Source organism: Taeniopygia guttata, chromosome 25 (assembly GCF_048771995.1).
Source record: "Taeniopygia guttata chromosome 25, bTaeGut7.mat, whole genome shotgun sequence".
Taxonomy (NCBI): Eukaryota; Metazoa; Chordata; class Aves; order Passeriformes; family Estrildidae; genus Taeniopygia; species Taeniopygia guttata.
The window spans coordinates 6001447-6024982 of NC_133050.1; the positions used below are offsets into that span (position 1 = coordinate 6001447).

The window sequence follows — 23536 nt, forward strand, 5'->3', positions numbered from 1 at the left end:
CACTCCGGGAGCTCTACGGATACTCTACGGGACCTCTCCGGGAGCCCCCCGGGACCTCTCCGGGAGCCCTCCGGGACCCCCTCCGGGAGCCCCCCGGGACCCCTCCGGGAGCCTTCCAGAACCACTCCGGGAACACCCCCGGGACCTCTCCGGGAGCCCCCCGGGAACTCTACGGGACCTCTCCGGGACCTCCCCGGGAGCCCCTTGGGACCCCTCCGGGAGCCCTCCAGAACCACTTCGGGAACCCTCCGGGACCACTTCGGGAGACCCCCGGGACCCCTCCGGGAGCCCCCCGGGAACCCTCCGAGACCCCTCCGGGAGCCCGGGTCCGGCCCCGCTGCCGGTGCCGCAGGAAGCACCGGGCTTTGTCGGTCACCGCCGGTCCCGCAGGAAGCATCTGGTTTCCTCCACGTCCTGCCGGAGGGGTGCCAGGGACCCGGCGTGGGAGCGAGTCCCGCCCGCCCTCCCACGGCTGCGGGAACCGCACGGTTCCCACCCCCCCGCCACCACCGGGAAGCCCCGGTGGCCTCCCCCAGCCCGGTGTCCTGCGGAGGGCACGCACGAGTGTGTGATGCCCTGCCAAATCCAGCGGCCATGAGCCACTGGGACCACCACAGCCCCCTGCCCACTCCAGTCTCCTCCGATCCTGGCTCCACTGGGATCTTCCTTTGGGTAGACAAAATTCCAGCAGCATTTTTGCCACCCCCACCTCACCTGGGCACTTCCAGCAGGGTCAGGAACCCGGCTGGCAGCTGGCACAGGGGACAAGAAGCTACAAAGAAATGGCTTTATTGGGCAGGGGGGAGTCCCGGATCGGCCACAGGGAGGGGGTTGCCCCAGGAAGGGGCAGCAGGACATCAATTTCTCTTCCTGCCCTTGCCAACAGCCTTGGCAGGAGGAGCGACGGGCGCTGTGGACTGGTAGAGAGTGGAGATCTTGTTGATGTAGTAGAGACCCACCATGGAGAAGATGAGGCTACAAGGGCACAAGGGAAGAGGCTGCTCAGCTGCTGGGGGCAGGAACACGCCAGGCTCACCCCAACACCTTGACCCTGGGTCCCCCTACCCTTCCCAAACACCCTCCCTCGGATCCCATTGTGCTGCCCTTCCTAAACCTACAATTTTCCCTTCGATCCCACTTCCCTGCCCTTCCTAAACCATCCACTCCCCTGTTCTTCCTAAACCAACAATTTCCCCTTGGATCCCACTCCCCTTCCTAAACCAACAATTTCCCCTTGGATCCCACTCTCCTGCCCTTTCTAAACCAACAATTTCCCCTTCGATCCCATTGTGTTGCCCTTTCTAAACCAACAATTTCCCCTTGATCCCACTCCCCTGCCCTTCCTAATCAAACAACTTCCCCTTAGATCCCATTGTGCTGCCCTTTCTAAACCAACAATTTCCCCTCGATCCCACTTCCCTGCCATTCCTAAAACAACGATTTCCCCTTGATCCCACTCTCCTGCCCTTCCTAAACCAACAATTTCCCCTTGGATCCCATTGTGCTGCCCTTTCTAAACCAACAATTTCCCCTTGGATCCCACTGCCCTTCCTAAACCAACAATTTCCCCTCGGATCCCACTGCGCTGCCATTCCCACCTGAGGCCCCCTGGCACTCCTGGCCCTGCCCAGCCTCCTGCCCCGCTCCCGGTGTCACCCCTCGGTGTCCCCGTGGTCCCTCCCCACGCCCAGGGCAGCTCTGGACGTACCAGGTGGTCACACAGACCCGGTGGATGAGGCCAGAGGCGAACAGGGCCAGCAAGAGGCAGGTGAGGACTGTGGAGAGCCAGGAGACACATGATGCTGCAGGTGATGGGGGGGCCGTGCCTGCAGCACCAAAATTTCCCCCCAAACCCAGGAAAAGCTCAAGGGGAGCTGCCACAGTTCCAGGGCAGGGCTGGGACCACCCAGTGCCACTGCTGGAGCACCCCCAGCCCTTTGGACACCGCTGTGTCTCCGCTCCCCTCCTGGGCTCCCACAACACTTACTCTCGGGGAATATCTTGGCCTGGAAGCCCTTCCCGAAGATGAGGTTCTCCAGGTTGTTGAAGGCCTGGTTGTGGAGTTAAGGGACAGAACGGGATCCTGCTGTCCTGCTCCCATTTCCCACCCTGCTTACTCCAGCCCCACTCCTGCCCTCTGGACCTGCTCCCCAGCAGCCCCCTGGTCCCGTTCCCAACCCCCTGGTCCCGTTGCCAGCCCCCTGGTCCCATTGCCAGCCCCCTGGTCCCGTTACCAGCCCCCCAGTCCTGTTGCCAGCCCCCTGGTCCTGTTACCAGCCCCCTGGTCCTGTTGTCAACCCCCTGGTCCCGTTGCCTGCCCCCTGGTCCTGCTAGCCACCAGCCCCCTGGTCCCGTTGTCAGCCCCCTGGTCCCGTTACCAGCCCCCCAGTCCTGTTGCCAGCCCCCTGATCCCGTTGCCAGCCCCCTGGTCCTGTCCCAGCCCCCTGGTCCTGTTGCCAGCCCCCTGGTCCTGTTGCCAGCCCCCTGGTCCCGTTGTCAGCCCCCTGGTCCCGTTGCCAGCCCCCTGGTCCTGCTGCCAGCCCCCTGGTCCCGTTGCCAGCTCACTGGTCCCGTTGCCAGCTCACTGGTCCCGTTCCCAGCCCCCTGGTCCTGCTGCCAGCCCCCTGGTCCTGTTGTCAGCCCCCTGGTCCTGTTGCCAGCCCACTGGCCCCACTGACCCCGCTGGCCACCAGCCCCCTGGTCCCGTTGTCAGCCCCCTGGTCCCGTTACCAGCCCCCTGGTCCAGTTACCAGCCCCCTGGTCCTGTTGCCAACCCCCTGGTCCTTTTGTCAGCCCCCTGGTCCTGCTGCCAACCCCCTGGTCCCGTTGCCCGCCCCATGGTGCTGTCCCAGCCCCCTGGTCCCGTTCCCAGCCCCCTGGTCCCGTTGCCTGCCCCCTGGTCCCACTGGCCACCAGTCCCCTAGTCCTGTTACCAGCCCCCTAGTCCTGTTACCAGCCCCCTGGTCCTGCTGGCCACCAGCCCCCTGGTCCCATTGCTATCCCCCTGGTCCTGGTGCCAACCCCATGGTCCCATTGCCAGCCCCCCGGTCCTGTCCCAGCCCCCCGGTCCCGTTCCAGCCCGCTGGCCCCGCTGGGCACCGGCCCCGCCGCTGTGCCCGGGGATGCAGTGAGGGAGCAGACGAAGAGCGCCGAGCCCAGCAGCCCGCCCTGGATGGTGAGCCACTCGGTGGAGGCCAGCTGCCGGCTGTACATCTGCATCCCGGCGAACAGCAGCAGCGACAGCAGCGACGACAGCGCCAGCGACGTGCCCGTGCCTACGGCTGAGCCCCGGGACCGACTCAGCACCGGCACCGGAGCCGGACCAGGGCTGAGCTCAGCCCGGAGCCATAGGGCTGTGCCGTGCCCCTTTCCCCCAGCCCAGCTGCCCCTCCGCTCCCGTTAACCCCGTTATCCCCGTGCCCCAAACACCCTCCTGCCCCATCACAGCTCCATCCCCTCTTCCCCGTTACGCCCCGTTATCCCCCGCTCCCGTTATCCCCGTGCCCCAAATACCCTCCCCAAATCACACCTCCATGCCCTCTCCCCCGTTACCCCCCGTTATCCCCGTGCCCCCAATACCCTCCCGCCCCATCACACCTCCATCCCCTCTCCCCACTGCCCCGTTCCCCCCGTGCCCCGGTACCGCCCGTTCCCGTTCCCCCCGCTATCCCCGGTACTCCTCCCGCCTCCGTTACCCCCTTGCCCCGTTACCCCGGGTGCCCCCAGCATTCCCATCACCGCCCGTGTCTCCGTGCCCCCCATTCCCCCCGGTTCCCCGGTACCCCCCGGTACCCATGGTGCCCACAGCCGGTCCCGGTCCGCTCCCGGTACCGCCGTTCCGCGCATGCGCGCTCCGCCCGCCACGGCAGCAGCGCCACTGCGCATGCGCGGAAAGACGTGGGGCGCCCCCCGGCGGGCGGGAGTGGCACTGCAGCTCCACACCGCCCCGGAGCGCCCTCTGGCGGCGGGGACGGGAACAGCGCGGGGACGGGACACCGGTACCGGCACCGGGAGCGACCCCGGGAGCACCGCCGGTACCGCTGCCATGCTCATCCTGCCCTCAGCCCGTCCCCAGCGCCGCTCCCCGAGCGTGGCTCGCCGGGGGATTCTCGGGAATGCGGCCAGAGCATCCCCGCGCTCCCCTACCGGCCACACCGGTGCCGCCCCTCCGGTGTCTCCACCGCCCTCCGGTGCCGGCGGGGCGGGCGCCGCCGAGCATGCGCGCCGCCGCTCCCCGCCCTCCCCCCGGCTCCGCCGCTCCCTGCAACACACCGGGGCGATCGCGGCCGCCGCTGCTGCCGCCGCCGCCGCCGCAGACACGGGCGCCGGTAACGGAGCCATGGCCGAGGGCGAGGACCTGCAGACCTTCACCTCCATCATGGACGCGCTCGTCCGCATCAGCGTGAGCGGCCGCGGTGGCGGCGGGGGGGGGCGGACGGGGCTCCTCCGGGACCGGGTCTCCGTGGCAACGCGGCGGGGACCGGGGGGGAGGGCGATGCCCTTGAGGGGTGGGCGGGCAGCGGACCCGCACCCCGACTCACCGCAGCGACCCCCGTCACCGGGACCCCCCCACACCGAGCCGTGACCGAGCGCCGGGAGCACCGGCTGCGGAGAGGGCGGCCGCATCCCGGCCCCGATCTCGGTGGCCAGCCCGGTCCTGGCGCTGGTTCGGGCCCTGATGTGGGTCCAGCCCCAGTCCCCATCTCCATCCTGGCCCCCATCTTCGTCTCCATCCCAGTTCCAATCCCACACCCATCCCAGTCCTCATCCCCATCCCACCCCTGGGCCCATCCTGGAACTATTCTCAGTCTGGACCTCATCCCCATCCCAGTCCCCATCCCCATCCCAGCCCTGGGCCCATCCTGGTGCTGATCCCAGTGGTGGCCCCAGTCCCCATTCCACTGCCAGTCCTGATCCTGGTCTGATCCTGGCCCTGCTCTGGGCCCAGCCCCAGTCCCATCCCCATACAAGGCCTGGGTCCCATCCAGGTTCTGATCCCAATCCTGGTCCCGATTCTGGCCCAGCTGCTGCTCCAGGCCTGATCCTGCCCATGATGCTGGGCCCAGTCCTCGCCCCTATCCCAGTGCTGGTCCTGACACTGGCCCTGCTCCTGGCTGTGGTTCCAGTGCTGACTCTGGTCTTGGCCCTGCTGCTGCTCCCAGCTCCATCCCTCATCGCAGTGGCAGCCCTGATCCTCCTCCTGCTGCTGCTCCTGGTGTTTGTCCTCGTCCCGTTCCTGGTGCTGCTCCCAGGCCTCATCATTGCCCTGGTGATGGTCCCAGTCCTTGTCTCCATCCCAGCCCGGGTCCCAGTACTGGTCCTGATCCTGGTGCTGATCCTGGCCCTGCTGGTAATTCCACACCCTGGTGCTGGTTCTGGCCCTGGTGCTGGTCCTGGCCCTGATCCCAGCCATAGTGATGGTCCCAGCCCTGCTTCTGATTCTGTCCCTGGTGCTGATCCTGGCCCTGCTGGTAATTCCACGCCCTGGTGCTGGCCCCAGCTGTGACACTGGTGCTGAACCCAGCCCTGGCCCAGGTCCCAGCCATAGTGATGGTCCCAGCCCTGATTGTGATCCTGTCCCTGGTGCTGATCTCAGCCCTGACATTGATCCTGGCCCTGATGCTGATCCTGGCCCTGGTGCTGGTCCCAGGCCCTGATCCTGGCTGGTGCTGATCTCAGCCCTGGTGCTGGTCCTGGCCCTGGTGCTGCTCCTGGTGCTGATCTTAGTCCTGACATTTATCCTGGCCCTGGTCCTGGCCCTGGCCCTGGTGCTGGTCCCAGGCCCTGATCCCAGCCATGGTGCTGATCTCATCCCTGGTGCTGGTCCTGGCCCTGGTGCTGCTCCTGGTCCTGGTGCTGATCTCAGCCCTGACATTTATCCTGGCCCTGGTGCTGGTCCTGGCCCTGGTGCTGGTGTCCTGGTCTTGGCCCTGATCCTGGCCCTGGTGCTGATCTCAGCCCCGGTGCTGGTCCTGGCCCTGGTGCTGGTCCTGGCCCAGATCCTGGCCCAGATCCTGTCCCTGGTGCTGATCTCAGCCCCGGTGCTGGTCCTGGCCCTGGTGCTGGTCCTGGCCCAGATCCTGGCCCTGGTGCTGATCTCAGCCCTGGTGCTGGTCCTGGCCCTGGTCCTGGCCCTGGCCCAGATCCTGACCCTGGTGCTGATCTCAGCCCTGGTGCTGATCCTGGCCCCGGTGCTGGTCCTGGCCCTGGTGCTGGTCCTGGCCCAGATCCTGGCCCTGGTGCTGATCTCAGCCCTGGTGCTGATCCTGGCCCCGGTGCTGGTCCTGGCCCTGGTGCTGGTCCTGGCCCAGATCCTGGCCCTGGTGCTGATCTCAGCCCCGGTGCTGGTCCTGGCCCTGGTGCTGATCTCAGCCCCGGTGCTGGTCTCCTCTGCTCCCGGCCCCGCTGTGTCCCCGCGGGTGACGCTCCCGCTCTCTCCGCAGACCAGCATGAAGAACATGGAGCGGGAGCTGGTGTGCCCGGTGTGCAAGGAGATGTACAAGCAGCCGCTGGCACTGCCCTGCACCCACAACGTGTGCCACGTGTGTGCCAGCGAGGTGCTGCTGCAGCACGGCCACCTCTACTGCGACCCCACCTCCGAGCCCACCTCGCCTGCGGCCACCCCGTCCACCCGCAGCCCCCGCCTGGGCCGCAGGGCTGTCCCCAAACCCGACCGGCTGGACCGCCTCCTCAAGTCAGGTGGGGACAGCCAGAGGGGACAGGGATGGCTGGAGGGGTTTGGGGCAGCCAGAGGGGACAGAGATGGCTGAGGAGATGGGGACAGGGATGGCTGGAGGGGTCTGGGACAGCCAGAGGGGATAGGGATGGCTGGACAGGACAGGAGTGGCTGAGGGGATGGGGACAGGGATGGCTGAAGGAGAGGGGGATGGCTGGAGGGGACAGGGATGGCTGGAGGGGTTTGGGACAGCCAGAGGGGATGGGGACAAGGATGGCTGGAGGGGTTTGGGACAGCCAGAGGGGATGGGGACAGGGATGGCTGGAGGGGTCTGGGACAGCCAGAGGGGACAGAGATGGATGGTTGGAGGACAGGAGTGGCTGAGGGCATGGGGACAGGGATGGCTGGAGGAGGTGGGGATGGCTGGAGGGGACAGGGGTGGCTGGAGGGGACAGGGATGGATGGTTGAAGGAAATGGGGACAGCCAGAGGGGACAGAGATGGCTGGAGAGGACAGGAGTGGCTGAGGAGATGGGGACAGGGATGGCTGGAGGGGTTTGGGACAGCCAGAGGGGACAGGGATGGATGGTTGAAGGAAATGGGGACAGCAGAGGGGACAGGGATGGCTGGAGAGGACAGGAGTGGCTGAGGGGATGGGGACAGGGATGGCTGGAGGGGTCTGGGACAGCCAGAGGGGAGAGAGATGGCTGGAGAGGACAGGAGTGGCTGACCAGAGGGGACAGGGGTGGCTGGAGAGGACAGGAGTGGCTGAGGGGATGGGGACAGGGATGGCTGGAAGGAACAGGGATGGATGGAGAGGAGCTGAATGGCTGGAGGGGATGGCAGTGGGAAGAAGAACAACACAGAGGATGAGGATGGCTGGAGAGGACAAGGACAGGGATGGCTGGAGGGGTCTGGGACAGCCAGAGGGGATGGGGACAGCTGGAGAGGACAGAGATGGCTGGAGGAGGTGGGGATGGCTGGAGGGGACAGGGGTGGCTGGAGAGGACAAGGACAGGGATGGCTGGAGGGACTGGGAGCAGGACCAACAGGAAGGGATGGAGGTGGGGATGGGGACAGCACCCTGGGGTGCTCTGTCCTCCCCGGGGACTCTGTGCCCTGCTGACCCCCACCCCGCCTCCCTCCCACAGGCTTCGGCACCTACCCGGGGCGCAAGCGGGGTGCCGTGCACCCCCAGACCGTCAGCTTCCCGTGCCCCGCCTGCCAGCGGGACGTGGACCTGGGCGAGCGGGGCCTGGGCAGCCTCTTCCGCAACCTGACGCTGGAGCGGGTGGTGGAGCGCTACCGGCAGACCATCAACATCAGCGCGGCCATCATGTGCCAGTTCTGCAAGCCCCCGCAGCTGGAGGCCACCAAGGGCTGCACGGAGTGCAAGTCCAGCTTCTGCAACGAGTGCTTCAAGCTCTACCACCCCTGGGGCACGCAGAAAGCCCAGCATGAGCCCACGCCCCCCACCCTCACCTTCCGCCCCAAGGTGGGTCCTCCTGCCCTGGTTAAGCCTGTGGGTGTTGGGATTGTTCAGCCTGGAGAGGAGAAGATTTGGGGTTACCAAATTGTGGCCTTCTGGTGTCTGAAGGCAACTTTTGAAAAGATGGGGTGAGACCGTTTACAAGAGCCTGGAATGATAGGACAAAGGGCAACGGGTTCAGATTGAAAGAGAATAAATTTAGGTTAGATATTAGTAAAAAATTATTCTAGTGAGGGTGATGTGGCCCTGCAACAAGTTGCCCATGGAAGTTGTGAATGCCACACCCCAGTGGGGTCTGCTCGGGGATGTCCCTGCTCGTGTCACACGGGTTAGAACAAGATAATCTTCAAGGTTCCCTTCCAAGCGCAGCCATTCTGTGATTCTGAAGATCTGGGGTGCAGGGCTTGGACTCCACGGGGCTGGAGGGGGGTGCAGAGCCCCGCTGAGCCCCTCTGTGCCCGCGCAGGGGCTGATGTGCCCGGAGCACAAGGAGGAGGTGACTCACTACTGCAAGACCTGCCAGCGGCTGGTGTGCCAGCTCTGCCGCGTGCGCCGCACCCACACCAGCCACAAGATCACCCCGGTGCTCAGCGCCTACCAGGCCCTCAGGGTAAGGGCTCCTGGGGCCAGGCTGGGGCTCTGGGGGGAATTGGGGGCACCACAGAGCCCCAGTGCAGATGTGGGGGGGGCTGCTGGCAGCACATCTCATCACCTTCCTGCAGGAGAAGCTGACAAAGAGCCTCGCCTACATCCTGAGCAGCCAGGACACGGTGCAGACCCAGATTGCTGAGCTGGAGGAGACAGTGAAGCACACGGAGGTAAGGGCAGAGGATGCCCATCTGTCCCTGAGTTGTCCCTAGGTAGGGGTGGCACAGGCAGCCCAGTCCCCTCTGATCCCAGGACGTGCCACACGCTGACCCTGCTGTGTCCCTGCCCAGGTGAACGGCTCACAGGCCAAGGAGGAGGTGTCCCAGCTGATCCAGGGGCTCTGTGCCATGCTGGAGGAGAAGCGGGCCACGCTGCTGCAGGCCATCGAGGAGTGCCAGCAGGAGCGGCTGGCCAGCCTGCACGGCCAGATCCGGGAGCACCAGGCCATGCTGGAGAACTCGGGCATGGTGGGCTATGCCCAGGAGGTGCTGAAGGAGACTGACCACCCCTGCTTTGTCCAGGCTGCCAAGCAGCTGCACAACAGGTACAACAGGGGCTGGCAGGGGTGTTGGGAGCCTCTGGTGCCCGAGGTGGCACCTTGGTATCCCCGCTCTCCTGTGCTGCAGGATCCTCAGGGCCACCGATTCGCTGCAGAGCTTCCGTCCTGCGGCCAACGCCTCCTTCAGCCACTTCCAGCTGGATGTCAGCAGGGAGCTGAAGCTGCTCACTGACCTGGCCTTCATCCGAGGTAAAGGCAGCGGGACCCTGGCACCGGCTGTGCCCTGTGCTGAGGCACAGCCCTGCGGGCAGAGCGGGTCCCTGCCCGCCTCAGAGCCGTGGCTCAGCCACCTCGTGGATCCGCCGGTGCCCCCTCCCCGTCAGGGACAGCCCCCGCCCCAGCAGCCCCCAGAAATACCCCTGTCCTGTGCCAGGGCAGCCATGCCAGGGGCAGGCAGGCAGGGCCGTGGTGCCAGGTGAGGGCGGCAGCAGTGCCGGAGGGTGAGTACGGAGCTGCCCCGCCGCCGGGCAGGCGCTTCCCGCAGGGCAGGAGCCGCGTGGCCCTGCCAGGGTCTGGCGACACGTTTCAGACCTGCTTCTACCTCTCTTTGTTTATAGGCTGCGGCCGCTGCCGAGGCGTCACCGAAGTAACTGAGGCAAGTCACACCCCTGCCCCAGAGCCGCCCCCGCTCTCTCTTCCCATCCCTCCATCCTGCTCCCAGCCCTGGTCCTGCTCCGCTGCCATCCTCCATTCCCTCCATCCCCTCCATCCCCTCCATCCCCTCCATCCCCTCCATCCCCTCCATCCCCTCCATCCCCTCCATCCCCTCCATCCCCGTCCTGCCCGCCGGCCTTGGCAGCTGGTGGCTCTGCCTCCTCCATCTGCCGCCCCTCCTGCCCTCCCACCCCCTCTCGCCCCATTTCCATCCCCATCCTCACCCCATTTCCGTCCCCTTCCTTGCCCCATTTCCATCCCCATCCTCACCCCATTTCTGTCCCCATCCTCACCCCATTTCCATCCCCATCCTCACCCCATTTCCATCCCCATCCTCGCCACATTTCCACCCCCATCCTCGCCCCATTTCCATCCCCCTCTCGCCCCATTTCCATCCCCATTCTCGTCCCATTTCCATCCCCATCCTCACCCCATTTCCATCCCCATCCTCACCCCATTTCCATCCCCATCCTCGCCCCATTTCCATCCCCATCCTCACCCCATTTCCGTCCCCATCCTCACCCCATTTCCATCCCCATCCTCGCCCCATTTCCACCCCAGTCTCACCCCATTTCCATCCTCCTCTCACCCCATTTCCATCCCCATCCTCGCCCCATTTCCATCCCCCTCTCGCCCCATTTCCATCCCCATTCTCGCCCCATTTCCATCCCCATCCTCACCCCATTTCCATCCCATCCTCACCCCATTTCCATCCTCCTCTCGCCACATTTTCATCCCCCTCTCACCCCATTTCCATCCCCCTCTCACCCCATTTCTGTCCCACTCCTTGCTCCATTTCCATCCCCTTCCTTGCCCCATTTCTGCCCCCTCTCACCCCACTTCCATCCCCCTCTTGCCCCATTTCTGACCCACTTCTCGCCCCATTTCCATCCCCTTCCTTGCCCCATTTCTGACCCACTCCTTGCTTCATTTCCATCCCCTTCCTTGCCCCATTTCTACCCCCTCACCCCATTTCTATCCCCCTCTCACCCATTTCTGCCCCTTCTCACCCCATTTCCATCCCCTCTCACCCTCTTTCCATTTTCTTCCTCGCCCCATTTCTGTCCCCTCTCACCCTGTTCCCGTCCCCTTCTTCACTCCATTTCTGTTCAACTCTAACCCCACTTCTGTCCACATCCTCACCTTAGTTCTGTCCCTTTCATCACCCAATTTTCTGCCCCCTCTTCATCCCATTTCTGCTCTCATTTGCTCCATTTCAACCTCATCCTTGCCCTTTTTCCACTTTCTTCTCATCCCATTTCCATTCCTGCACTTTCCATTTCCATCTCAGTCTCATCCCATTTCAACCCATTCTCACCCCATTTCCATCCCAGTCTCAGCCCATTTCCACCCCAGTCTCAGCCCATTTCCACCCCAGTCTCACCCCATTTCCACCCCAGTCTCAGCCCATTTCCACCCCAGTCTCATCCCATTTCCACCCCAGTCTCAGCCCATTTCCACCCCATTCTCAGCCCATTTCCACCCCAGTCTCACCCCATTTCCACCCCAGTCTCAGCCCATTTCTATCCCATTTCTCACTCCATTTTCATCATCTCCTTGCCCTATTTCCACCCCTCTACTTGTTCAATTTTCTTCCCCCTCTTGTCCCATTTCCATTCCCTTCCTTGCTCCATATTTGTCCTCCCTTCACCACATTTGTGTCCACATTCCTCCCCCATTTATGTTCTTCTCTGCACCCCATTTCTCTCCCACTTTCACCTCATTTCCATCTTCTTCCTCACTCTATTTCCACTGTTCTCCCCATCCCATTTCTTTTCCCCTTGCCCCATTCCCATCTGCCTCCTCACCCCAATTCCATCCTGCTCACCCCATTTCTTTCCCTTTCTGCATCCCATTCCCACCTTCCCCTTGCCCTATTGCTGCCTCATTTCCATTCTCCTCTCTTTATTTCCATCCTACTCTCACCCCATTTCTTCCTCTCCCCATCTCCATCCCTCTCCTTGCCCCATTCCTACCTCCCTCACCATCCTGTTCCCTTTCTCTTCCTCGCCCCATTCCCATCCTTTCCTTACCCCTCTTCCACCTGCCACCCTTCATCCTCCCTTCCCACCCTCCCTCTGTTCCTGCCGGTACCTTCTCCCACCCTTCATCCCCATCTCCTCCTCCTCCTCCTCTCCTGCTGCCTCCACTTTTTCTCTCTCTTTCTTTCTCCTCCCTCCTGACTTGCACTCGGCCTGTCCGGTCCCTGGAGCCCCACAGCAGCAGCTCCTCTGTCTCCCCGACTTCTCTCGCTCTCCTCCGGTGCCGACACACGGTCTCCGCAGTCAGACCCCTCTAGACTCCGCTGGTTGTGCGTCCGTCCGTCCGTCCGTCCGTCCGGAATTCCCCTTCCCCTGCGTCCGGCCGCCTCCCTGCCCGTGGGGTGGGGGGCACTGCCTGACACCCCCACTGCTGCTTCTCCCCACAGCGCCCGAGGCCCCCGTCATCGACACGCAGCGCACCTACACCTACGACCAGATCTTCCTGTGCTGGCGGCTGCCGCAGCACTCGCCGCCCGCCTGGCACTACACCGTGGAGTTCCGCAAGACCGACGCCAAGGCCAAGGGGCTGAAGCTGTGGCAGCGGCGGGAGGAGGTGAGGGGCACCTGCGCCCTGGTCGAGTACCTGGACACCGACAGCGTCTACGTGCTGCGGGTGAAGGGTTACAACAAGGCGGGTTTCGGGGATTACAGCGAGGACATCTACCTGCACACGCCGCCCGCCCCAGGTGAGAGGGATGGGTGTTTGGATCAGCACGGAGCGCCCCGCTGTGCTGTGCTGCTCACATTTCTCCTCTCTGCTCCCTACAGTCCTCAACTTTTTCCTGGACAACCGCTGGGGCTTCAACCGGGACCGGCTGGCCATCAGCAAGGACCAGCGCGCGGTGCGCAGCGTCCCCGGCATCCCCATGCTGTTCGCCGCCGAGCGCCTGATGACCAGCTGCCACCTCTCCATCGACCTGGTCATCGGCGACGTGGCCATCACCCAGGGCAAGAGCTACTGGGCCTGCTGCGTGGATCCCAGCTCCTACCTGGTCAAGGTGGGCGTGGGGCTGGAGAGCAAACTGCAGGAGTGGTTCCAGGTGCCGCAGGATGTGGTGAGCCCCAGGTGAGCGTGGTGGTTTGGGGGTGGAGGGTTTGTTTCTACCCACCCCAACAGGCGCTGGGATGTTCTTACCCTCTTGGGGGAGGGCTCACCTGTCCCACCCCACAGGTATGACCCCGACAGCGGCCACGACAGCGGGGCAGAGGACACCACGGTGGAGGCTCCTCCTCCCTACGCCTTCCTCACCATCGGCATGGGCAAGATTTTGCTGTCGCACGGCTCGGCCCTCACGTCCCGCGACCCCAACGGCTGCACCGTGCCCTTGCCCCCTCGCATTGGCATCTGCCTGGACTACGAGCAGGGCAAGGTGAGCTTCTACGACGCCGTGTCCTTCCGCGAGCTCTGGGAGTGCGGTGTGGACTGCTCGGGGCCCGTCTGCCCTGCCTTCTGCTTCATCGGAGGGGGGGCCCTGCACCTCCAGGAGCTGGTGGCCAACAAGCAGGAGAGGAAAGTGACCATCGGGAACTTCGCCAAGCTGGACTGAGCCATGCCCACGGTCCCCATGAGTGGGACACGAGTGGCCAGGGAGCAGAGCAGGGGCAGTCCCAGCCCTGCCACCGCTGGGGACAGGCCAGGTGTTTGTTTTGGGGGATGGTGGGGACAGGGACAGCTTTGCCGTCCCCTCCTCACCCTGTCCACCTGCCCCAAGCTCTGGCTCAGCCCCAGGCTGCTCTGGGCTGGGGCTGTGGGCAGGGCTGGCAGAGGGTCAGCCCGAGAGATGGGTCAGGGAGGGGGACGGGGCTGCGCAGGGAGGGGGGTGGAAGGTGACAGTGGGGTGACAGCGCAGGGGACAGGCTGGGTGCTGGTGGGGATGGGGGAGGCAGATGGGGTGGGGGAGAGGGATGGGGCTGGGGGGAGGCTGGGCTGGAACAAGGTGTGAAGATGTTTTGTAAAATGGCTCATTTTCAACGTGGATAATCTGGCTGCAGCCAGGCAGAGCCCCCGGGCACAGCCAGCGTGGGGTCCCTCCCGTGGGCTGCTGGGCACCTCGGTGCCCACCGCCTGCTCTGCCCTGTCCTTGGGGAGCAAGGGCCACATTTGGCTGCTGTTACACCCACCCCATGGCCTGGGTGGGCTGCAGGACCCGGGTCTGACCCCAGCCAGGAGCCCCAAGCACCGTGGGGGCTGTGCCAGCAGTCCCACAGCGGGATCTGGCCGAGCTGCTGTCATTTCTCCTGGTTCTGTTACAACAAACGCTGTATTTTCATGGTTTCCTACAATAAACTGCAATGCCAGACTCCTCCGGAGCCTCCCTGGCACAGGGGGGCCATGGGGGCAGGCTGGGCACGGGGTCAGGGTGCCAAGGGACGTGGGGACCTTGGGTTTGGGTTGGATGTGGGGTGTCAGGGCTGTGGGGTCTCAGGGCTGTGGCGTCATGGGGCTGTGGGGTCATGGGGCTGTGGGGCCTCAGGGCTGTGGAGTCTCAGGACTGTGAGGTCATGGGGCTGTGAGGTCATGGGGCTGTGGGGTCATGGGGCTGTGGGGTCATGGGGCTGTGGGGTTTCAGGTCTGTGGGGTCTCAGGGCTGTGGGGTCTGGGGTCACAGGGCTGTGGGGTCACGGGGCTGTGGGGTCTCGGGGCTGTGGAGTGTCAGGGCTGTGGGATCATGGGGCTGTGGGGTCATGGGGCTGTGGGTCGCTGGGCTGGCCATGGGGCCTGAGACCAGGCTGTCCAGAGGCACATGCCCAGAGGCGTGCACAGGACTGGGGGCCATGGGGCTGGGCTGTCCTTTGGGCCGTGGCCAGCAAGTGCCAACCCTGCCCAGCAGTGCTGACGTGTCAGGCCCTACCCGTGCTCTGCACAGCACAGGCTGTCAGGGGGCTCCTGGATGGGACATCCCGCCACTGGGCCCAGAACAAACTCCTTCAGCACCGCTGGGGAGCCCCAAGGGCGGCCAGCCCAGCCAGGGGGACTGTGGGGTCATGGGGCTGTGGGGTTTCAGGGCTGTGGGATCATGGGGCTGTGGGGTTTCAGGGCTGTGGGGCCACAGGGCTGTGGGGTTGCAGGGCTGTGGGGTCACAGGGCTGTGGGGTCTCGGGGCTGTGGGGTTTCAGGGCTGTGGGGTGTCAGGGCTGGGTGCTGAGGCACCTTCTCAGAGTGGGTGTTGGAGCTGCACCCCCCAACCTGGGTACTCTACATGGAGGGGCCACAGGTGGGTGCCTGTCCCTGGGGGTCCCAGTCCCGAAGCTGGAAGGGGAGGGGGCCACAGGGCTGAGCTCTCTGTGATCAGAACCCTTTGTAGGGCCCAGCCCTGCAAATCAGGTCCCTGTGCCGATTCCTGGGGCCCTGCCCAGGGCTGGGGGGGCTGAGTGGGGAAACCACAGTGCCAGGCACACCCCGTCCCCTCTCCTAGGCACACAACCCCGTGCCCAGCTGGCAGAACGGATCCGGGGGTGGGGGGTGCTGTGCTGTGCCAGACCCCCATCAGTTCAGTCTGAGGGCACCCCCTGTGCTCCAGAGACCCCCAGCCCCTTGCCTGCAGCCCAGCCCAGCTCTGAGAGCTCCCAGCACGTGCCAGGCTCCCTGGGCACCTGGCACAGCCATGGGCCCCACGTTCTGTGGCCGAGGGCTCCATCAGCCGCCCACTGCTGGGCTGGTCCTGGGGCTGTTCCCGGCCAAGCCCTGGCTCCGTGCCTGCCACCACATGGGCTTTCTTTGGAGGAGGTTTGCTTTCCTTGTTTTTCTGCCTTTTCAGTGGTTGCCAAAACACTCCCAGTGCCCAGGAACAAGCCCAGCTCAAACTGGAGCTGCCAGGGGGCCACCGCCACGCTCCAGGGATGGCTGATCCACAGGTCTGTGCCCCGGTGCTGCCACACAGCCTCTTCTTCCAGCACCCCCAGAGCCTTTTTGGGCTCACTGGGTGTTTGGAAGAGCCCGAGCCTGCAGGGGAGGGGAGCAGGACATGCTGCATGCAGCCAGGGACACACGTGCAGCTGCACAGCCCTGGCACCGGCGCATTCCACCTGTGCAGCCACGGGGAAACCGGACATGTCAAACCAGACACGTTAAATCAGAGCAGAAACTGAGTGTGGGAGGGGTGAGAGGGACGGGGGCTGGCAGGACGTGTCACATCCAGAGGTGTGCAGGCACCAGGGACACGGTGACACCCCCAGGACTGCCTGGAATGGGAAACAAGAGCCACCACCCAAACTGAGGCCACCTAGGTGGGTGACAGCCACGTCACTGTCCCAGAGAAACCCCCACATGGCTACCCCCATCCTTTATTTTATTTTAACCGTGATAAATACACCCCAGCCAAGGACCTGCCACCCCGCCGAGCCAAACCCGGCACCGACACCCTGCAAATAAAGATATTTATATAAAATAACACCACAAAAAGAGCAGGGGGGAGCACGAGCCCAGCCCTCCACCCCCCAGCACGGAGCAGGGTTGCAAAGCCAAGCGAGTGTGGGGACCGTGGGGTGTGCGGGACCTTCTCTCCCACCGCTGATCTTCATTTCATCCACTTCTGTCATGTGCACGATGATTCTGCTCCAGAAACCATCCGGCTCCCGCTGCCCACGAGGGGCTGAGCAGCACCAGGGGATGTGCCCGGGGGCTGCTGCTGCTCCCTGGCAGCCGCCCTCCTTCCCAGCTCATCCTTCAGAGGTTGTCAGAGCCGGCAGTGGGGTTGGTGTAGGTGAAGGTGCCGGCCCTCGTGGTGCTGCCACCGGCCACCTTCAGGGGAGGAAAGATGAAGGGGGTGTCAGGACCGGGCTGAGCCCCCACCCTGGGGCAGCACAGGAGGACCTGCACCCTCTCCACAGCCACTATGGGCAAGAATAAATATAATGGCCTGGCAAAAGATTTACAATAGGACAGGCAGGATGAAAATAATCCCCCCTGCTGGTTGGACAATGCCCTTACCTACAGATAGATCCAAAAATCAAATGGACTGTTCGATCTCAACTCCCAAAATGTATGGTTCATCCCACATCTGTAACCCTACCCTGAAACATCATGGTCTGTGACCCCATTGGTCTAAGTCCTGTTCCAGCCCACCTTGAAGCCCCTTGATAAGGGGTCTCTGAGGGGCCAGACGCTCTCTTGGAACTTCTGTTCTCTTGAAACTTCCACCCTCTTGAAACTTCCACCCTCTTGGAACTTCCACCCTCTTGGAACTTCCTCCCTTCTTGGAACTTCTTCCCCTCTCTTGGAACTTCCACCCCTCTCTTGGAACTTCCCCCCTCTTGGAACTTCTTCCCCGTCTCTTGCAACTTCCACCCTCTTGCAACTTCCACCCTCTTGCAACTTCTTCCCCTCTCTTGGAACTTCCACCCTCTTGGAACTTCCACCCTCTTGGAACTTCCACCCTCTTGCAAGGTCTTCCCCTCTCTTGGAACTTCCCCTCTCTTGGAACTTCTTCCCCCCTCTTAGAACTTCCACCCTCTTGGAACTTCCCCTCTCTTGGAACTTCCCCTCTCTTGGAACTTCTTCCCCTCTCTTGGAATTTCCACCCTCTTGGAACTTCCACCCTCTCCTGGAGCATCCTCTGTACCCCTTGTCTCTCCTCTCCCCATTCCCTCAGGCCTTGCCACGCTCCAAGCAAGACCTTTCACCATCCCTAATAAACCCGATATTCCAAGAGCAGCCCTCAGAGATCTCTGAATTCTGTTCATCAAAGCCTTCCCTCCATCCTCCCACGGTGGTGCCCCCACCCATGGGCACCCTGGGCACCCAGGGGTGCCCCCAGCCCCCACTCCCCGTGGCCAGGAGGAGCAGCAGTGGCCCCGGCCGTGTTCCTGAACGATAAGCCGGCCTGGCGAGTGCGAAGGTAAATATTTACCCAGGCCCCTGCTATTTGCTCAGGGTGAGCTGCTCGAAGGGAGCCAGAGCAGCTGGACACGGCCCCCGCCCACAGCCCCGCGTGGGGGGAGCGCAGGACACGGGGGACGGGGCCCCACATCGCCCCACATCTCCTTGGAGAGCCCTTTGCACCTCCAGCTCCAGTTTTGGAGCTGCTGCTGCGGGATAAGGGATGCTGGCTATGGGAATTGCCCCAAAGCTGCTCCCCACCCACGGCAGAGGGTCTGGGTGGGGCACAGCAGAGCAGGGGGGCAGGCAGTGAGACCCCAATGCTGCTGGGACGGGCACCAGGAGCGGCTGCACAAGGTCGTGGAGTTCCCTGGGGTCACACACCCGCTCCCAGCGCTGCTCCAGCCAGGCGTGAACGTTACACGCACCTCCCGGCGAGGGGACGAGCTCCCAGAATCCCAAAGTCACAGAATTCCAGAGTCACAGAGTCCCAGAGTTACAGAATCACAAAATCACAGAGTCACAGAGTCACAAAATCACAGAGTCACAGAGTCCCAGAGTCCCAGAATCACAGATTTCCAGAATCCCAGAGTCACAGAATCCCAGAGTCACAGAATCCCAGAGTCACAGTCACAGAATTCCAGAGTCACAGAGTCCCAGAGTTACAGAATCACAAAATCACAGAGTCACAGAGTCACAAAATCACAGAGTCACAGAGTCCCAGAGTCCCAGAATCACAGATTTCCAGAATCCCAGAGTCACAGAATCCCAGAGTCACAGAATCCCAGAGTCACAGAATTCACAGAGTCACAGTGTCACAAAATCCCAGAATCCCAGAATCCCAGAATCCCAGAATCACAGAATCCCAGAGTCACAGAATCCCAGAGTCGCAGAATCCCAGAGTCGCAGAGTCACAGATTTCCAGAATCCCAGAATCCCAGAATCCCAGTCACAGAATCACAGAATCCCGGAATCCCAGAATCCCAGAATCACAGATTTCCAGAATCCCAGAATCCCAGTCACAGAATCACAGAATCCCGGAATCCCAGAATCACAGATTTCCAGAATCCCAGAATCCCAGAATCACAGAATCACAGATTTCCAGAATCCCAGAATCCCAGAATCCCAGAGTCACAGAATCCCACAGTCACAGAGTCACAGAGTCACAGAGTCACAGAATCCCAGAGTCACAGAATCCCAGAATAATGAGGTTGGAAGAGACCTCTAAGATCATCAAGTCCAACCTATGCCCTAACACCACAACCAGACCATAGCACCAAGTGCCAAGTCCAGTCGTTTTTAAACACATCCAGAGATGGTGATTCCACCACCTCCCTAGGAAGACAATTCCAGTATTTTATTATCCTTTCAGTGAAAAATTTCTTTCCTAATATCCAACCTAAACCTTCCCTGACGTAGCTTGTGTCCCTGCACACCTATCCTGCCCTGCCACCTCTGTCAGCAGCCCAGGGGTGCACCCCTGCTCTCCACCCTCCTGGGAGGGCAGTGCTGGGGTTTTTGCCCTCACCTGGCTGTAGGGGTTGGGTTTGCTGCTGGGGGACACGTAGCGCCCGTGGCTCTGGTACTGCAGGTACTCAGCCATGGGGTGGTAAGAGTCCTTCTGGCTCAGCAGGTCCAGCTTCCCGCGGCTTTTCCGGCGGCAGCTGCAGGTGGACTTGGGGAGAGAGAGGGCTCAGAGCTTGGCTGGTGTGGGGACAGGGATGGGACACCAAGCAGCAGGATGCAGGTGAGGATTGGGGTGGGGATGGGGCCTCACCATCAGGAGGAGGCAGGTGAAGATGGTGAACAGCAGCAGGACGCTGACCAGGACCAACAGAGCAATGGCCCAGTCGGGGATCACGGGTGCTGGAGCTGGGGATGTCACTGGTGCGGAGCCTGGAAGGAGCAGAGCTGTGTTTGCACCATGGGCAGAACTGGGACAGAGCCCTGAGAGATCCTTGGCATGGGACAGAGCCCTGAGAGGTCCCTGGCATGGGACAGCACCCTGAGAGATCCCTGGCATGGGACACCGGGGTCTGAGCCTGACACGGGCACTGCAAACACGCACTGACCCCACCCTCTGCATCCCCAAGCCCCCTGCCACCACCATGCTTCTGGAGCCCCCCAAGCCCCCCCCAAGCCCCCTCCCCAGCCTCTCACTCTGGATGCTGTCCAGCTGCAGGCCCATGATGAAGCCATTCTGATCCAGGCTCTTCCTCAGGCGCTGCTCGGCAGCGTCAGGAGTGATGGCATCGCTTCCGTTCCCAAACACGAGGGTGGACTGGACCTCCACCGAGCCTTGGCTGCACGGGAGGAGGCATCAGCACCTGGATTGCCCCCTGAGGAGCTACAAACCAGGGGGACACACTGCAGTAGCTCACCTGTAGCGCAGCTCGCTGCAGCCGGTGTAGGTCTGTGTGCCCATGCAGCCCGCACAGCCAAAGACGTGCTGGAACTGGAAGGAAGCATTGAGGTCATGGCCAAAGACACCCCCCTTTCCTGTCTCCATGCAGAGGTGGCAGAATGGATGCTCCAGGTGCTTCCACGGAAAGCCACGAGGTGAGGGGGCTCCTTCCCAAGCCCCAAATCTCTGCCCCAAGGTGAGGGGGCTCCAAATCTCTGCCCCAAGGTGAGGGGGCTCCTTCCCAGCACGGCCCCAAATCTCTGCCCCAAGGTGAGGGGGCTCCTTCCCAGCATGGCCCCAAATCTCTGCCCCAAGGTGAGGGGGCTCCAAATCTCTGCCCCAAGGTGAGGGGGCTCCAAATCTCTGCCCCAAGGTGAGGGGGCTCCAAATCTTTGCCCCAAGGTGAGGGGGTCCCTCCCAGCTCAGCCCAGGGTCTCTGGGACTCACCATGACCAGGACAGTGCGGCTCAGGCTCCTGTACTCCTGCGATTCTGGGTCCCGCAGGCTCTCGTTGAAGCTCCTGTTGATGATCCGGAAGGACAGGGGGACACGGACGAGCAGCTGGACACCAGCTGAGGTTTTGCTGGGGTTGGGACCACCCTGGGTGGGGGTCTGCCCAGGAGCTGTGCTGCCCTCAGACGTTATCTGGGTGGGAAAGACCTGAGCGCTGGTGCTCCCATTGCCTTTGGCGCTGCCGTGGGTGGTGGTGGGAGCAGCAGAGCTGCTGTTGGTGCCAAATTGGGGGACCCAGCTGCTGCTGTTTGAGGTGGCATTGGCATGGGGGATGGCTGGGCTGCTGTGCACGGGCACCACAGTGCCGTTGGACGTGGAGTGGTTGCCAAACTGGAAGTTCGTGGTGTTTGTGCCAGGGAATGCGGTGCCATAGGGGAAGGCAGAGGTTTGGGGCCGGCTGCCCCGTGTGCTTTTGGGGTATATATTTGGCAGCCAGGTGGTGCCGGTGGTTTCCGTGGTCATCTCCACGGTGGTCGTTTCGGTGGTTTCCATCTCCATGGTTGTCTCGGTGGTCATGGCACGGGTACCTGGAGGAAAAAACCTCTGGAGTCAACAGCTGCAGCCCAGTTTGGGAAGGTTTCACCCAAAACACCTCATCAGCTGGACAACCCCCAGGAGCCAACAGCAAATTGCCCACGAGGCTAAGGAGACCTTCAGCAACACCCCTTATCTGGGCACTGGTGGCACCACCGAGGGTCCAGGTGGAGCTGGCTGGGCACTGACACCGGGGTGTCCCTGAGCTTCTGGGGAGTCAACATGCCACCCAATAAATCCCCCCTTGTGTGGGGGACAGGCTGGGGTGCCCCTGTGCCCTCAGGGCTGGCTGGGGGCCAGTCCAGGCAGCTCCTGGGCAAGTTCCCAGCGGGTGCTGCCGGCAGCACTGGAGGAGAGCCCGGGGTCCGGCTGCTCACCGGGACACACCTGCATTCCAGCCCAGCCTGCTCCGGCTGCTCCCGGCACAGCCCAGCCCTTGGCCGAGCCCTTCGGACACAGCACAGAGCCCCCAGGTGCCAATTTTTGTGGGTACAGCCACCCCCGGCTCGCTGCACCCCAGAGCCAGAACGGGAGAGGTGACAGTGGCGCTGCTGCCAGGATGCCACCGGCTCCAGCATCCCCCGGTGCCCGCTTTGAAGGGAATCCCGTTCCCTCTCCCTGCCCCTCCTCACCTGTGCCCACCGCCAGCAGCAGCAGCAAGACGGGGAACGCCATGGGGTTTGTCCGGGGGGTCCCGGCGCTTCTCGGGGTTCAGCAGCGGCTGCTCTCCGTTAGATGGGAGTCCAGCAGGGATCCGGAACTGGCAGCTCCGCAGAGACCGGAGCTTTATAGAGCACCTGGAGCAGGTAGGAGGGGATGCCCCGCCCCGCCGCTGGCTCCGGGCAAGGGGGGTCGTTCTGCCCCACTTGGCATGGGGGTGCCACCGCGCCCATGGGGTCCCCGTGGCATCAGCCCCCCAAACTGGGTCTGTCCTGGCTCGGGGGGGCACCGCTGGCAGCATCCCGGTGCCCACGGGTGGGGGCACAGGACGTGGTACTAACCGGGCATCCTGGGGAACGGGTGGGAGCAGCATCGCCCTGGGATGAGCTCCAGAGCCTGGTGGGGGACACGGAGGGGACACAGAGGGGACACAGAGTCCCCTCATGCAGTGGGGGGGGCCTCGTCCTCTGGCTCAGCCCGGGGTTAATCATTACCGGCTGGTCATCGCCTCGCCCTGCACTCAAATAAACAGCGGTGACCCCCCCGAAACGCTTACGCAGGTACAGCCCAGGGCCCCACGACACCCCAGTACCTCCCAGTACCTGCCAGGGCCCCCCCAGCAGGCACAAAGCCCCATCCCAGGACCTGGGTGATGCCAGTGCTGGGTGTCAATGCCCCACCCCAGAGGTAACGGGCACCACCCGTGCTTGGGCACAGGTGACTTGTGCTCCTGGCATGGACGGGCATCAAAAGCCACTGTGGTCCCACTCTGCCCCTGCCCTGCAGAAATTCCTGAGCCCTGGGAGAGCCCAAATCTCTCAGGAAGGTGCTGATTCCTGTGAAGACCCCAGTCCCTGGGGAGCTCGTGGTCCCCACACGTGGCTCCTGGTCAGCCTCATGTGAAGCCAAAGTGCCACCACAGACCCACCAAAGGGTTCTGAGGTGGTGCTGAGAAGGGGAGCAGAGAGGGGGGATCCCTCGAGGGCAAGGCCTGGGTCTCGGTGCAGCTGGAATGGGACCCAGCAGAGCTCTGCTCCCCCCATGGTGGCCACAGCCTTGGCGAGCCAGGCCACGTGCAGGCAGCAGCTCCGGGCAAACATCTCCTTGCCAAAAGGCCTCACCAGGGAATGGCTCTGCCCGGGCACTGCTGCTGTGCCCTGCTGCCCTCTGCTCCAGCCAGAACCCCCCACCCTGCTCAGCTCTGGGGGCTTTCCTCTGAGCTTCCCCGTGCCCCCAAAGTGAGGGATGAGTTTTCCTCCTGCAGACACCACGGGGGACACACTGTGGGGGGGGGTTGAGGGGGTCCCAGCAACTGCTGTCACCCACCAGCCCTGGGAGAGAGGGCCATTAGCCCACCCTGTCCGTGCCCAGTGGGTTCCATGTGCCCACCCTGTCCATGTCCATGTCCTGTGTGCTCACCCTGTCCATGTCTGGTAGGTCCTGTGTGCCCACCACCTCAGGGGTTCCATGTGTCCACCCTGTCCATGTCAAGTGGGTTCCATGTGCCCACCCTGTCCATATCCATGTCCTGTGTGCCCAC

General features: G+C 63.2%; 3 protein-coding genes across 3 annotated transcripts; 1 reads left to right on the forward strand and 2 right to left on the reverse strand.

Annotated features, from left to right (window-relative positions):
* Window positions 1-773: 773 nt before the first annotated feature.
* KRTCAP2 (keratinocyte associated protein 2) lies at window positions 774-3922 on the reverse strand. The gene is made up of 5 exons (XM_030291584.4): window positions 3793-3922; window positions 3127-3281; window positions 1988-2051; window positions 1709-1775; window positions 774-975 (listed from the first exon to the last, which is right to left on the reverse strand). Exons 1-5 carry the CDS (start codon window positions 3794-3796, stop codon window positions 858-860), a joined length of 408 nt encoding a protein of 135 aa, XP_030147444.4. The 5' UTR covers window positions 3797-3922; the 3' UTR covers window positions 774-857.
* TRIM46 (tripartite motif containing 46) lies at window positions 3845-14368 on the forward strand. Its single transcript, XM_030291490.4, has 10 exons — window positions 3845-4402; window positions 6444-6699; window positions 7827-8170; window positions 8631-8774; window positions 8887-8982; window positions 9103-9356; window positions 9439-9560; window positions 12454-12753; window positions 12836-13133; window positions 13239-14368. The coding sequence occupies exons 1-10, from the start codon at window positions 3845-3847 to the stop codon at window positions 13612-13614; spliced, it is 2748 nt and encodes a 915-aa protein (XP_030147350.4). The 3' UTR covers window positions 13615-14368.
* A 1971-nt stretch (window positions 14369-16339) lies between these two features.
* MUC1 (mucin 1, cell surface associated) lies at window positions 16340-22225 on the reverse strand. The gene is made up of 7 exons (XM_030291547.4): window positions 21969-22225; window positions 20737-21329; window positions 20267-20340; window positions 20046-20188; window positions 19663-19781; window positions 19414-19560; window positions 16340-16808 (listed from the first exon to the last, which is right to left on the reverse strand). The coding sequence occupies exons 1-7, from the start codon at window positions 22009-22011 to the stop codon at window positions 16734-16736; spliced, it is 1194 nt and encodes a 397-aa protein (XP_030147407.4). The 5' UTR covers window positions 22012-22225; the 3' UTR covers window positions 16340-16733.
* Window positions 22226-23536: the final 1311 nt, after the last annotated feature.

Coding starts and splice junctions, on each gene's coding strand:
- KRTCAP2 (XM_030291584.4), bottom strand. Junction 2,052..3,126: donor TCTTCGTCTGCTCCCTCACT/GCATCCCCGGGC, acceptor CTCCACAACCAG/GCCTTCAACAACCTGGAGAA. Junction 976..1,708: donor CGGGTCTGTGTGACCACCTG/GTACGTCCAGAG, acceptor GTGCCCTTGTAG/CCTCATCTTCTCCATGGTGG.
- TRIM46 (XM_030291490.4), top strand. CDS start 3,845: ATGCGCGCTCCGCCCGCCACGGCAGCAGCGCCACTGCGCATGCGCGGA. Junction 8,171..8,630: donor CCCTCACCTTCCGCCCCAAG/GTGGGTCCTCCT, acceptor GTGCCCGCGCAG/GGGCTGATGTGCCCGGAGCA. Junction 13,134..13,238: donor CAGGATGTGGTGAGCCCCAG/GTGAGCGTGGTG, acceptor CCCACCCCACAG/GTATGACCCCGACAGCGGCC.
- MUC1 (XM_030291547.4), bottom strand. CDS start 22,011: ATGGCGTTCCCCGTCTTGCTGCTGCTGCTGGCGGTGGGCACAG. Junction 21,330..21,968: donor GCTGCTGGCGGTGGGCACAG/GTGAGGAGGGGC, acceptor TTTTTCCTCCAG/GTACCCGTGCCATGACCACC. Junction 19,561..19,662: donor TCACCTGCCTCCTCCTGATG/GTGAGGCCCCAT, acceptor TCTCTCCCCAAG/TCCACCTGCAGCTGCCGCCG.